The following is a 15,000-nucleotide window of genomic DNA, read 5'->3' on the forward strand; positions in this document are numbered from 1 at the left end:
ATATATTTAAAAATTTAAGGAATGGAGAAAACGCATGTTATAATTGCATACTTTATTCCTACATGCGTTTTCTCCATTCCTTAAATTTTTAAATATACTCAAATACCCAAAATTTCAAGGACTTCCTGCCTTAAAAACAGGAACACCAAAGTTATTTTGTGTTCTTTGCTACATTGGTTTCTATTAACCCATTTATTCTATTCGAAGAATTATTATTCATGAAGATAGAAGAAATACATATAATTTATATATATATATATATATATATATATATATATACGAGAGAGAGAGAGACTTGACTTTGGTGTCACCACTGCATATAACACTGTATCCATCCAAACTTGTTGCCGTTCATTAGATTAGTTATTCATTTTGAATAATTAGTATTTATTAATTAAAAACTTTCTAAGTCTGTTTCGTTTGGAAATCGCTTTAGAAAATAAGGCATACAGTCGTACATGCTCACGCACACACACATACAAGCACATCTACTTCCCTACATACATAACCACAATCATACACACACATATACATGTACATCCATCCATTTGTCTTTTATACCATGTCCTTCTCTCTCTTTTACGTATTCATAATCTCTCTTTCTTTCTCTCCTATTCTCTCACACATATACACAAATACACGCACATGGTCGCCTATTACAGTATTAAATCGTCGACAGTGAATGACGTGTGTGTGTGTGTGTGTTAATACATATCAATGGGAAATAGTGGAATTAGACCGAATGATGTATGTGTGTGTGAATGTTTGTTTTGTACATGTTTGTGTGTCTATGGGTGTTTATGGAAGGGAGATAATGAATTGAGACGGGTGTGTGTGTGTGTGTGAGAGAGAGAGAGAGAGAGAGAAAGTGTAAGCATGTTGATATTTTAGCTTCGGCATTAAACCTTCATCGAAGAAACCCATAATGAAAGGCACTCTAGCCGAGACCATCCCGACTTTTAGTTCCAGGCACAATATATCTTGGACTACCTTAACCAATAAGGCCTTGCCGTTTTATTTTAGATGGCAGTGTGTGGAGGAAAATTTGGCTGTTCTTTCTAGCACTTTGTTGGCTCCATAGAAGTATGTGTGTATGATCATGTTATATGAATGAGAAAGATTAACTGTAGACAAAATATTTGTGTGTCTCAGATTAGTGTGTGTGTGTGTGAAAGAATGAAGACAGACGGCGTCTGTATGTGTGTGTGTGGGGGTATGTGTATATGTATGAAGGGGTAGAGAGTATAGACGAAGTTAGTGCCAATACGTATGTGGGTAGTGAATATGGACGATGTGTGTGTGTGTGTGTATCCTTGTCTTGAGATCACATGATGGTTGTAAAGGAGCAACACCGTCATACAAGCGATGCTCTTCGTTGCCAGTCTTTTGTGAAAGAAACAAACAAAAAACAAGACCTATGGCTATGGGAAAATATTACCTTGCATGGACTTGTAAACAAATGACGATTGGCAACAAGGATATCCGGTTGTAGAAAAATCTTCCTTAATGAATAACGAGTGACACATGGAAAAATGAATGTTGAATGACGAGGAATACACACACACACACATGTATATATAGCGAGAGGAGTTAGTTATAGAATTTATCAGAATCTAGGCTCATCAATGCGAAGGACAACAGAACTGGCCGGGTACCGTAAGATTATAATTCATCTGTAAATCCAATTCTGTGTTGTGTGGGGACCAGCATGTCAAAGAATAGACCCAACGTTTCTTTTGCATGTTGTAAAATGTGATTAAAAAAGGTTGAGCTAGGATTTGCACTTTGACCTCAAAAAACCCCCTTCACCAGCAATGACTACCAACACCAAACCGACCCATGGGTCGAAGGGTTGTTGCTTGAGTGGTGCAAAAGTGTCATTTGTCAGGAATAGGGAATCACCAACAAATGGCTGATGCAGTGACACGCTGTTACAGCGCATGACCCCATACCACTAGCGTAGCTAGAGTATGTGCCGCCCGGGGCGGCCCTTCCGTTTGTCGCTCCCCCCGGACCCCACAAAAAAAAACACACATTGCCTACAGCAGACCCAAACAGTGGTGCCCCTTTAAAAGTGCCACCCGGGCGCGGACCCCCACTCACCCATACTACCACTATAAATCAAATTCTTCTAAATAAAGCACTCATTTTTGCAATCACCATCATCATCATCGTCGTCATCACTGAACATCTGTTGGCAGGAGTGTACTGGCTGCTTTTTACGTAGCACCAGTACCAGTGGAGTTGCCAAATAGCTTGCACGTAAAAGACCTCTCAGGTGAGAAAGAGAGCAGAGCCAAGAGAAGCGACTGTCTGCCAGGCAAGAAGTTAGAGTATGACAGAGGGACAGAGATAGCTGTCTTGAGAAGATGTGAGGGAGACAAGAGAGATAGAAAAAAAGGGGAAGATACACAAGGAAAACAAGAAGGGACAAGTTATCAGGAGAATATAGGCATGGATAAGAGGTGGAGGAGAGAGAGAGAGAGATGCTAAAGTTACAAAATTTGATGGTAAGGAAATCAGGGCGGGGTGGGGAAGACGGATCTGAAACTTCTCCCCAAAAAATTTATCAACACCCTCGAAAACATTTTTGAAGATTTTCATTTAAAAAAAAAAGTTAATATAGAAATAAAGTCGGGGGTGGGTAGACATCCCTGACTTTAATCTGAAGTCATGCCCCGCCTCCACCCTTCCCTTCTTCTCGGCGCAGGTGTGAAAAGGGCGCAAAATTTAATTTTGGTTGTTAATTAAGGTAGAGACGCCAACAGTTTCTTTGCCCCTGGGAGCGGGAAACCATTGCTACACAACACCATTGAATTTTAAATAATTAAAAAGTAATTTAAGTTATAATTAAAAAATAACCTGAATTAAATTTCAAGTAGTTTAGAATTTATAAAGGATTAAAATACTTCAAAACAAAACATTTATAGTTCGGCTGAGTGTCGGAAGATAAAAGGTCAGCAATGTCAAGGGACACCCTTAACGGACAATTGAGTTATTCTGACACAAGGGACTTAAGACGGATGGACAGAAAGGCAAGAAAATTTGAATTTACAAACACTCCATTCCGCCTCTCCCCTAATAATAGTTTCAAATTTTGGCAAATGGCCAGCAGCAATATCGGGGGAGGGAGCTGGTAGATTATATCAACCCCAGTGTTCAACTGGTACTTATTTTATCGACCTCGAGAGGATGAACGGTAAAGTCGACCATTGAACTCAACGTAAAGACATGTTAACGATTCTGTCAGTTCGTCGACTTTGCCTTTTCCCTTATATAGATGTGTGTGTGTGTGTGAAAGAGAGAGAGAGAGAGTGCACAATAAACGAATGCAACACATACACAACCGCATGCACACGCGCACACACATACAGACACACACACACACGTAGTCACGAACTGTCTAATGGTGTTGTTTCCCTTCCGATATGAATCAACTAAATCGAACTGGACATTCCCTTGTAACTTAACTTTATCACATCAGGAGGGATGAAACAAGGAACGTTATACCTTTTTTTAGAGGGACTCGAACCCATGTCGTCGGGAGAAGAAACTAAACACCATCAACAGTATATATATATATATATATATATATATATATATAGAGAGAGAGAGAGAGAGTGTGTGTAACTCCAGCTCGTTTGAACCCCCACTTAGGAACTATTCGTTATTTCGACACAAAGACACAATACTCGACCATTCGTTGTTCACTTTAAACTCCCCCAAGATGAGGCAAACACCTCATGTTTGTATCCCCACTCAATATCTATCTGGGGTCAGACGGTCAAGTCCCAGCAAAATGGTTGCTCCAATTACCACCAGATTCACAAGGCCCAGTCAAAATTAAAACTTATCGAATTTTCTATATTTCAACGTATTTTAATTTTTAACGAATTAAAATTATTCCACACTCTCCTTAATAAACACCGGATTAAAATAGAAAAGATAAGGGAATCTGTGATGTTCATGCTTCCACCAGCATTCTTAATCAGTTAGAGATAGTGAGTAGAATACTTTACAACATCCCCTTAGCTGGGTGCATCTGAACCAAAAATAATACAATACCCAAAACGATCTACCCGGTATCTATGATGACGAGAAGCCGAAAACACCCTTTCAATTTCCCGTCAATCTTGAACATGGAGAATAAGGGATCAAATTGGGACTCCAAACTAGTTTTTGTAAGGGTTTTTAACGTCGGGGTATATACCTTCACTTAGCAAAGAATTTTAGGCACGCCAGTATGGAAATACGAAGATGTGTGTGTGTGTCTATGTGTTCTTACACACACAAACATATGCACATAAATGTATACCTCTCTCTCTCTCTCTCTCTCTCTCTCTCTCTCTATATATATATATATATATATATATATATATATATATGATAGACAGATAGACAGACAGACAGATAGATAGATAAACACGATTAGACTAGAATATATATCGATACAAAAACTAAATATATTATACAGTTTCGTGCGGCGACACTTATCAAAGTGTATATACATGTACTCATGTTTTGAGTTCTATATTCCTATTTGCGTCCACAAAACTGTGTGTGTGTATGTGTGTGAGCGTGCATGTGCGTGCGTGTGTGTGTGTATAAACACAGTTCTATGCTCGGTGAAATGTTTCCACTGAAACGAGTTCGCTTAGTTTCGATTCGTTTACACAATAACATTTTATACCGTCTCTCTCTCTCTCTCTCTCGTTCCTCTCTTAACATTCATAGGTGTGTGTATACGGGTGAGTGATGTGTCTATATGTGTGTCTGTGTGTGTATGAGACCATAACGTAAACAATGGCTCAGAGGTCGATGTTTTAAGGTCGGGGTATGTCACACTCTGCAATTTAAAGTTTTAAAGACAAAAACAGGAAGTGTTTTTTCCCCCACTAGACTGCATGAAAGAAAACTTTATATGAATAAATGTATGTATGTACGTATGAATATAATATAGACATTAGCTTGCCAAACAAACAGGCAAATGTAATGTAAACACATACATTGGTAATATGCATCCAGCTCTCTCACACACACACACACACATAATATATGTATAGATAGATATATTGTTTGTTGAATATTAAACTAAAGATCATTCAGTACTTTTTCAGTAGAGTACCATATTTATACATTTATAAGAATATTGTTAGTAACTTCGAAGTAGTCACCAAGTTGCAGTCTCACGATGGCATTTAAGCCGCATTTTCGAAGTTACTATCAACCTTTTCCTTATGTATGTATGTATGTATGTACACATACACAGACACAAACACACACACACATAGACGTAACTACAGATTGGTGCCCCATTGACTTAGTTTCTTCATAATTTTCTGAAAAATTCATATTCTTTGATGGAATTTTAAAGAAATATATTTTCGGGAGTGTAGATTAGATTATGCTAATAAAATCTAAAAATAGAAGAAAAATAAAAAAAAGAAATTTTTGCAGGAATTTCGGATCTCTCTACCGCAATCCGTGACTTCATTACCACCAGTTCCAGTAACTTCAGCATTTTTCACCTTTTTTCTTTTTTTTCAGATTCACGTGTACCCGAGACATCAACATTCCGTAATCTACACCCTCGCAAACGTATTTCTATAAAATATCATTTACAAGTTTGTATTTTGAAAAGAGATACGAGTATAGTCTAAATGGAGGATGGGTGGAGAAAATAAAACTCCTTAAGAAAAATAACATTTATTTTTAAACCTCAACCTCAACACAATCTTAATCTACACTCCTGAAAACATATAGGTGAACATTTTCGTTAAAAAAAAATACTCATTATTCAGGAAGTTATAAAGAAACAGAATCGTGGACGGGGCACCAAACTGTAGTTATGCCTCTGTGTGTGCGTGTGTGTGTGTGTTTATGAACCACCTCGAAGACGAGGTCGTCTACCGCAATGTGAATTTAGGCGATGTTTATGGTTTACAGAAACCCAAGAAAGTCGAACAATGGAATCCTGTCTATTAAAAGAGACAACGACAGAGAAAGAGAAGAGGCGAAGGAAATGACCATTTGGGTCTGGCTCTCGATATTTCCCCTTTCAGAAAAAAAACAGGAGACATCGACGAAAAATGCTTTTAATTAACAGCTAATTATTTCGATAATGTCCATTTAAAAAAAAAAAGGCAGAAAAGATTAACAAAATAATGAGCAGCACGCCAAAATGAACGGGGACACACAAACACACGTATATATATAAGTACTCACATACACATACACACACACACATCTCTGAGAATATTTGTGCATGCAGGCGCGACTGCGTCAACTTCGATAAATTAGGAAAACTAATAAATAATGCAGAGGCTCTTGGAGGCTCTGATTTACAAAATAAACAAATAAACGAATTGATAAACATCTATATCGATTTCTCTCTCTCTCTCTCACTCACAATGCCTATGTGTGTGTGTGTGTGTTTTATTAACAAGGCGATGCCTTACAAATGTACCATTTTGTTTAAGGCATCGCTTGAGCTAATGCTAATAATAAATATCGACTCTAGGTCGATAATGTATTGAGTACTTCCTTAAGCGAGGGTCTACTCGATCTCTGATCAGGATGTACATGTATAATGTGCGCGTGTGTGCATGTGTCTGTATACGTGTGTGTATGTGTTTGTATATGCGTTTCTATATTATTATACAAATATAAAAACTAACACTGAATTGGAAGATCACCCAAATCATTAATACATTTAAATATCACACGTATTTTTACAGGGAAAATGAGTTGTCAGTGACTTCGAAGTTTCGCTCGTCGTTGGCTTCGTTAGATAAAACCAACGGCTGGTAAAATTTCGAAGTTACTATCAACCCCTTCCTTCCTTTCTCTCTCTCTCTGCACACACACATATATTTACATTCTTGAGATCTCAACTTCAAATGGAATCAGGCTTAACGACAGCCAATTTGAGTGTGTGCATGAGCAGGTGTGTGTGTGAGAGAGAAGGAGAGAGAGAGAGAAAGAAAGAAAGAAAGAAAGAGACAGACAGAAAAGAACAATCAATGAAAGACAAAGCTGACCTCAGCAAGATTTCAACTCAGAGTACAGAAAGCTTAATACAAGCAATGCACTCTGTGAACATACATGCGTACATGCATGCATAAATACATACATAAGGATAATCTCAAGGACAGAGAAATAAGAACCCACAATATGGTAGAAGCCATAGCCACATATAGTAAAGAGGAATACTGGTGGAATGTCCCAGTGAAGACCCCAATAAAATGTAAGCACAACAGACCTGATATAATGATTTGGGATAGAGAAGAGAAACTGTGCACAGTTGTGGAAATTAGCTGTCCCGTGGATGTTAACATAAAGCTGAAGATCAGTGAAAACGAGAACACCTATGTTGAACTATTGAGAAATCTGCAGTTACTCTATCCAGATTACAAGTTCAGGTCTATACTTGTAATTATTGGGGTATTGGGATATGTAACACACTGCCTAAATACCAATCTTGAGAAATTAAGCTTCTCAAAACCAGAAAGGAGAAAGCTAATTCAAAGACTACAGATCCAATCCATCACTGGAACTGTAAAAATCTGTAAAACTTTCCAGAAGTTTATCATTTAAATATATATGAGCATGTCTAGATATGCAGCTATATGCATGAGAATACATACATAAAGCAAAACATACAAATCTGCACATATACATACATACATACAAAAATACCCTGTTGTTGATGTTGAAATTCCAATGAAGGAGCCTTGGATCTAGGTTACAAACTGGTTCTTTTTCTATTGGCAAGAAATCTTAAAATAAACTGAATAATGGAATACACACACACACACATACATACATGCATGCATGGATGTATGTATCATTGTTTGTCCAATTTTCTGTGTTTCCATGGGCTGCATGGGATTTATTGAGGCAGATTTTCCACGACCAAATGCCCTTCCTGTCACCAACCCTTGCCTGCATCCAAGCAAAGTAATAATCCCCCATGGCCAAATATATTTTTGCAGAATATGAGAAATAAATGACATTGCTTGAATGTGACGCTTACCTACGGCTATCACATGATGTGAAATGAAGGAGACACACACATACACACATACATCTGCAGGCTTGGCTGTGGTAAGAAGCTTGCTGCTCAACCACATGGTACCATGTTCAGTCCCACTGCATGGCGCTTTGGGCAAGTGTCTTCTGCTATAGCTCCAAGCTGACCAAAGCCTTGTGAGTGAGTGGATTTCGTAAATGGAAACTAAAAGAAGTCCATTGTATATGTGTGTGTGTGTGTCATTGTGTCGTATTCTATATGTGTGTTTTTTTTGTATTTGTTCCTCAAAACCACTGGCACTTTCAGATGGTGCTTTTTACATGCCGCCGGCATGGGGAGCCAGTCAGGTGGCACTGGCAATGACCCACGCATGAAAGGTGCTTATTAGATAGGAACACCAAATGGGAACATTTAAATTGAGAAGAAATAAACATTAAAACTGTGGCCGTAAAAACGTTTAAAGCTCCTAAATTCAGTTACCAGATTATCTTGTGGACACCGTTATAGTGAATATAAAAGTTAAATGTCAGCTAGTGAGATGAAAAACAAGATGTCAGAGCATGGATGAACACAGGAGAGTCACCAGCCATAAGTGATAGATGTATGGAGGCATATTGCCGTAAATCAGCTGGTGCCAACCAGATATCCGAGTGTATGGTCAGAAGCTTCAAGTTGTAGAAAGGTTTGTCTTGGAAGCACTTTTAGTATACCATGCTCCCATGACAATGAAATCTTTCTAAAAATCACTCACCAAGTGATGTTTTCAGAAACTCAGAAAAGCACATGTGGTCTCAACATGGTATCTCTACTGACATTAAAGTGAAGATTTATATACCATGTGTGCTGTCATCCATGTGGTGTATTTGTGGGTAACCTACTGAAAGCATTTGAAACAGCTGAAGTGCTTCCACTAGCAGTACCTGTATCATACCCGGGGTGTGTGTTGGAAAACGTATGTGAGTGATGTTGAGGTCCTTGAAAGAAGTCACTGTCAAAGTATTGAGTCATTTTGCAGCAGTGGCTGCCATGGGTGGGTCACCTAATGAGAACAGGGAACTGTAATATTCTGAAGCAACTTGTGTATGATGAGCTGGGGAATGGAAAACATCCCCTCATAAACATGAGCTGAGGTTGGAAGATTGTATGAAGACATCCTTGAAGAGAGAGCTTAACATCATGAAGACGGACTGGGAAGAAACTGAAAAATGATCAGGTAAGATGGGGGAAAACCATATTTGATGGAAGCGAGAGAAACCATGAAGAGTTGAAGAGGGATACTAGAAAAGGGTGTGTAGAAAATATGGATGAACAGAGTCAGGTGAGATGCAATGTGGGAGAGTCTACTTCAGTAGAACAGGAGTGAAAATTCATAAAAGAAACCATGTACAGAGAACTGATTTGGATTACACCATGCACAGCAAAACAACATGCTATGAATACAGTAAAGTTTGCCTCTCAGTTGGAGGCTTGAAATGACACAGGAACGTGCATGGTACCCAATAAGTGGCTCCTGTCATTGGGGGCAATTATGTATGTGACATTTGTGCCACAGAGTGTAGGTCAGTTGCTGGCCTGAAAAATCACATCCATGCTGCTCAAACATGAGACTGATTCTGAAATGCTTCAAGTGATGGCTGTACTCGAGAATAAGGAAATGGCCATCATCATATATGTATGTAAAAACCAGCAGTTTTCATGGAATTACCGGTCATCTTGCTATGGCCTGTCACCAGGTAGAAATCACAAAGACTCACAGAGAGGTAGTTATATTGTACAAGGCAGCACCAGTTGAGTATGGAGATTATCAGAACCGACTGGCTCCCCATCCCAACAAAATTTCTGGCCTTGAGCCAATAGTAGAATGAAGATGTAGAAAAGGAGTGTGCAAGAATTCCAAATTCTGTATCCAATGTGAATTATGGATACACAAGAAATGTAGTGGAATCACAGGCAGGCTAATAGAGGAAGTAGACTTTGTATGTGGCAAATGCACAGGGGCCATTAAGAGCACACGGGAAATAGGTTCTCTTAAATGCTTCGAAGACTCCCTAGATGTGCAGTTAGTAGCTTCAGTTACTGGATGGCTTAATCAGCAGTGGAGGCAGAGCAAAAGTTACTCTTACTCAACTGGAGTAAGAACAAGTTCAGAAAGCAATTAATTCTGCTGCAACGAAGGGCTTCCCTCTTAGAATCACTTTTGTTTACACCACTCATTCTGTAAAAAGGTTAATGAGCAAGCAGAGATGCCGAGTAATGAAGTGTCTTCAGTCACATGATTACCTCACTGTTGCTGATACTATAAAAACACAGACAGTACACTCAATAAAAGTGTAAAGTTGTGAGGATTCTTTAGTCTGGTGAAGGACATGAGAACCCCTCTAGTGCTGGTGCTATTGAAAAAGACATCCAGTACACTCTGTCACATGGTTGGTGGAAGGAAGTGCATCCATGTTTAGAAACTGAGCCTTGTTGAGTTGGAGAACCTCACACCACATTTAATTTATGGTTCAGTTTCTAAGGCTGGATGCACTTCCTTCCATTTCATTAGACAGGTTCTCATGTCCTTCACCAGACTAAAGAGTCCTCACAACTTTACACTTTATAAATGCTGACTCCAGCCATGTCAACCCATGCCATCATGGAAAGCAGATGTAAAACAATAAAGATGATGAATATAGAGTTATAGTCCAATTAATTAGAAACAGAATCAGACTAGAAGACATTCAGTTTGGTTTTGTGACAGGGAAAAGTACTAGTAATGCGATCTTCTTAGTCGGGACTACAACAGAAGTATTTAGCTAAGGGCAAACCATTGTATTTGGTATTAACTGACCTGGAGGAAACCTTTGATAGAGTCCCTTGCTCTATGGTATGGTGGTCTCTAAGAAAGCCAAGGGTCAACAAATGACTTGTGAGAGCCATACAAGTCATGGACAGGGGTGCTGTTAGTAAGGTGTGACTTAACTATGAGAACAGTGACAAATTTTGAGTACAGGTAGGTGTTCATCAGGGCTCACTTCTCAGTCCTTATACATCATTGTCCTCCAGGCCATAACAGAAAAATTCAAAACTGGCTGCCCCTAGGAACTATTATATGTTAACAGGATTAAAAAGAAATTCCAGGTATGAATGCAAAACCTGGAATTGAAGGACCTTCAAGTTAACTTAGCAAAGACCAAAGTTTTAGAAAATAGGAAAACAGATAGGAGTCTACCTACTTCAAGTGAATGGCACTGCTCAATATGTAGAAAAGGTGTAGGCAGAAATTCAATAAAGTGTACTCAGTACAAGCACCCATCACACTCAGTAAAGTGGTTAGTGTTAGGAAGGGCATCCAGCTGTAGAAACCATGCCAAATTAGACTGGATCCTGATGGAGCTCTCCAACTTGCCAGCACTGGTCAAACTGTCCAACCCATGCCAACATGGAAAACAGACATTAAATGATGATGATGATGATATACAGACACACATATACTCTTTCCTTGACACCCTTCTCAGTCACATTTACCTTGAACAAACAGAGACAATATAGAATGCAGAAGATTCTTTGGTTCAACAGGGGAAAAAACAACCTCTCTAGTGCTTGTGCCATGATATAATACATCCAACACATTCTGTAAAGCAGGTGGTGTTAGGAAAAAGATCCAGCTGAAGAAACCATACCAACATGTAACTTATGAGCGAAATGTGGTCATGTGATCAATCTAGGAGGCAGTAACTCCAAATAAGAACTGATTCAGACTGACAACTCATCTAACTCATGTCTGCTTGAGTTGGATGGGTTGACATAAAACAAAGATGTAAATATCATCACCAGCATCATCAACACTTTAATGCCCACTTTTCCAAGGGTCAGACAGAGTTCACTAAGTTTTTTTTTTGCAGCTGGATGTTCTTCCAGCCACAAACCTTCATCAATTTCCAAGGGGGTAACATTTCCCCATGGCTAGACATGTTTTCACAGAATACTGGAAATGAATATCATTTATTTACAACAATCAAGCAACGAACAAGACAAGGTGACATGGGCTTCTTTCAGTTTCCATCAACCAAATACACTAATGAAGCTTAGGTCGGCCTAGTATTTGGTGGAAAACACTTGCCCAAAGTGCCACACATTGCGACTGAACCTGAAACAATGTATTTGGAAGCAAACCAAAGGAAACAACAGTGGTTAGAAAGTATTTAATATTATGATTGGAGTGAAACCAAAGAAATAAACGAAGCTGTCCAAATTGAGGAATATTATTTAATCATCACCACCTCCACCACCACCATTTAATGTTCCCTTCTATGCTGGCACTCATCATCATCCAGTGTTTTAAATCCAAGTTTTGTCCCCGTTAATGGGGGTGGCCAGATCTACCTCAATGCCATAGCAACCAAGGTAAGCAGGTGCAGCCCACCCCAACCTTTGGGCTGGCTGGTGCCCATTCTCTCCTGCTATCATGAGGCTTTTTTGGAGCTGGATTTTCTACAGGGAGCATGTCCTCGCTTACCCCCAATCTCAGTTTCTAGACATGAGTAGTCCCGAGACCAAGGCCTCTACCATGATTTTTAAGAAAAGTGGTGTAAAACTGGCTCAGGAAGGCAGGGATGCTACTCCCTGAGACCTGTTTCGGAGCCCCCCCACCACCTTACTGTTTCTCATAAAGTCTGACATAAGAAATTACCATCTGTTGATTTTTGAACCTCTTTTGATGGAGATTATCAATTTTGATAAGAAATCTTCACAAATTTCTACATTATAAATCAATATTGGTTTCAAATTTTGGCACAAGGCCAGAAATTCCAGGGGATGGGGTAAGTCGAATATATTGACCCCAGTACACAACTGGTACTTATTTTATTGACCCTGAAAGGATGAAAGGCAAAGTCAACCTCGACGGTATTTGAACTCTGAATGTAAAGACAAATGAAATGCTGCTAAGCATTCTGGTCAGCATGCTAATGGTTCTGTGAGTTTGCCACCTTCCATTAGAAACTAATTACTAATCAACAGGTATTTATGCACATCACAGCATAAATCAGAAGAACTGAAGCAAATTTAGATATTCTGGCCCCTGTGCACCCACTACACTCTTGGAGTGGTTGGCGTTAGGAAGGGCATCAAACTATAGAAACACTGCCAGATCAGACTGGAGCCTGGTGCAGCCTCCTGGCTTCCCAGACCCCAGTCGAACCGTCCAACCCATACCAGCATGGAAAACAGACGTTGAACGATGATGAGGATGATTGTGGGTTAAATGATGATAGGAATGTAGATACATTCCTTCTACACTATTGGTGTGCAGAGAACAAAATGGGTGTGTGTCTCTTGATGAATCAGTTCACAGCTTGTTGATTGCTATTTGGAGAAGATGAACTCATCTTCCTTCCCCAATCAAGAGCAGGGATCAGTTGTTATCATAATAGCATCTGAACTTTAAAAGAATTCCAGTGTTCCTTTGAGGTAAGAATGGGAATGAAGGATCTTGAAAAGATATTCCAGGATTATATCCAAAGTTGTTAGTATACTAAATTGCTTTATATTCTTGGAGATTATTATAGAGACATTGACCTACTAATTCTTAGAAATTTTGGCTGGCTCCAAAATGTTTAATTTTAAAATAATGGAAAATTTTCATCTTAAGGTAGTTAACTATGTTACCATGGCAGTACATTAATAGATTTCCCAACCAACCCAAAAATATTTTAGATAGTCTTGATAAGAATATATCTTTACATATTTCCCACCACTCAGTGAGTGAAGCTATTTTTAACAACACCTCACAGTATTATGATGCTCTAAAATGTAGTGATTTTACTGATAAAATTAGATGTATTAGAAGAGATAATCCATCACCCACCCCCGACAGAAATAAAAATAGAAATATAATTTGGTATAACCCACCTTTCCATCAACATCCTTGACCTTAGTAGCAAAAATTTTCTTAAACTATTAAATAAAACATTACTCCCACCCCCACCATAAATATTACAAGATTACAAATTAAAATTGCATTAATATCTCTATTCTACAACATTTAGTCTTGGCTAAACTCATCGGCTTAATGAATGCCTCTTAAAAAAGAAAAGATGCACAACTAAAATATTACTCGCTACACTATGGTAAACATTAATGTTTTAAAATCATACATTGGAATGACATTAAACTCTTTCAAAATTCAGTATTACCAACATGTCCATTCATTCAGGAACCACTTTAGTACCAATAACACAGGCTTGGAAGCAATCATTTGTACAATAACACTGACCTTAATATTAAGTGTAAATTAACTGCTTTAACAAACTATATACGCAGTATGTATATGAAATAGCTTGTATATGAAATTCTGTTTTCTAACAGTAAAATCTGCACAAGCCATGCTAGCATGGAAAAGTAGGTAGTTGGTGACTTACACAGCCATTACACATAGACACTAACTTCATAAGTCACCAAGTAACCCCCGAAAATTTCTATATAATATACCGAGAGCGCTTTTCACTTAAAATGTGTGTGTGTATAGTTAATTTATGAGGCTACTCAGCCTTGACTCAAAACTGATATCACATCAGGGAATCTGGATCAGGTTAGATACACTACTACACATTCTACTGTGGTATTGAGTACTTTTTTCTCGTTTGCGTATACATATACACATGCACATACATACTCATATACATACATTCATGCATATATATTACCTATGAACGTGTGTGTGTGTGTGTATACACGTGTGAGTATATATATATTCTTTTACTTGTTTCAGTCATTTGACTGAGGCACCGCCTTTAATCGACCCCCAGGACTTATTCTTTGTAAGCCTAGTACTTATTCTATGGGTCTCTAAGTTATGGGGACATAAACACACCAGCATCAGTTGTCAAGCGATGGTGAGGGGACAAACAGACACAAACATATACATATATGTATACACACACACACACACATATATATATATATATATATACGACGAGCTTCTT

At 38.5% G+C, this 15,000-nt stretch overlaps 1 protein-coding gene across 4 annotated transcripts in view; it reads right to left on the bottom strand.

Moving 5' to 3' along the window:
- LOC106877361 (ataxin-7-like protein 3) overlaps nucleotides 1–15,000 on the bottom strand; it is a 45,120-nt gene that overhangs the window by 26,441 nt on the left and 3,679 nt on the right. Inside the window, exon 1 of one of the 4 annotated variants that reach the window (XM_052965993.1) lies at nucleotides 1,656–1,912. The exons of 1 other annotated variant lie outside the window; for it this stretch is intronic. In XM_052965993.1, the coding sequence (XP_052821953.1) occupies nucleotides 1,656–1,742 (87 nt within the window). In that variant the 5' untranslated portion in view covers nucleotides 1,743–1,912. Of the gene's footprint in view, nucleotides 1–1,655; nucleotides 1,913–15,000 lie in introns of those variants that run through there. 2 more of the 4 variants (XM_052965992.1, XM_052965991.1) reach the window with 2 other exon arrangements.

This window comes from Octopus bimaculoides, chromosome 3 (genome assembly GCF_001194135.2).
Source record: "Octopus bimaculoides isolate UCB-OBI-ISO-001 chromosome 3, ASM119413v2, whole genome shotgun sequence".
NCBI lineage: Eukaryota > Metazoa > Mollusca > Cephalopoda > Octopoda > Octopodidae > Octopus > Octopus bimaculoides.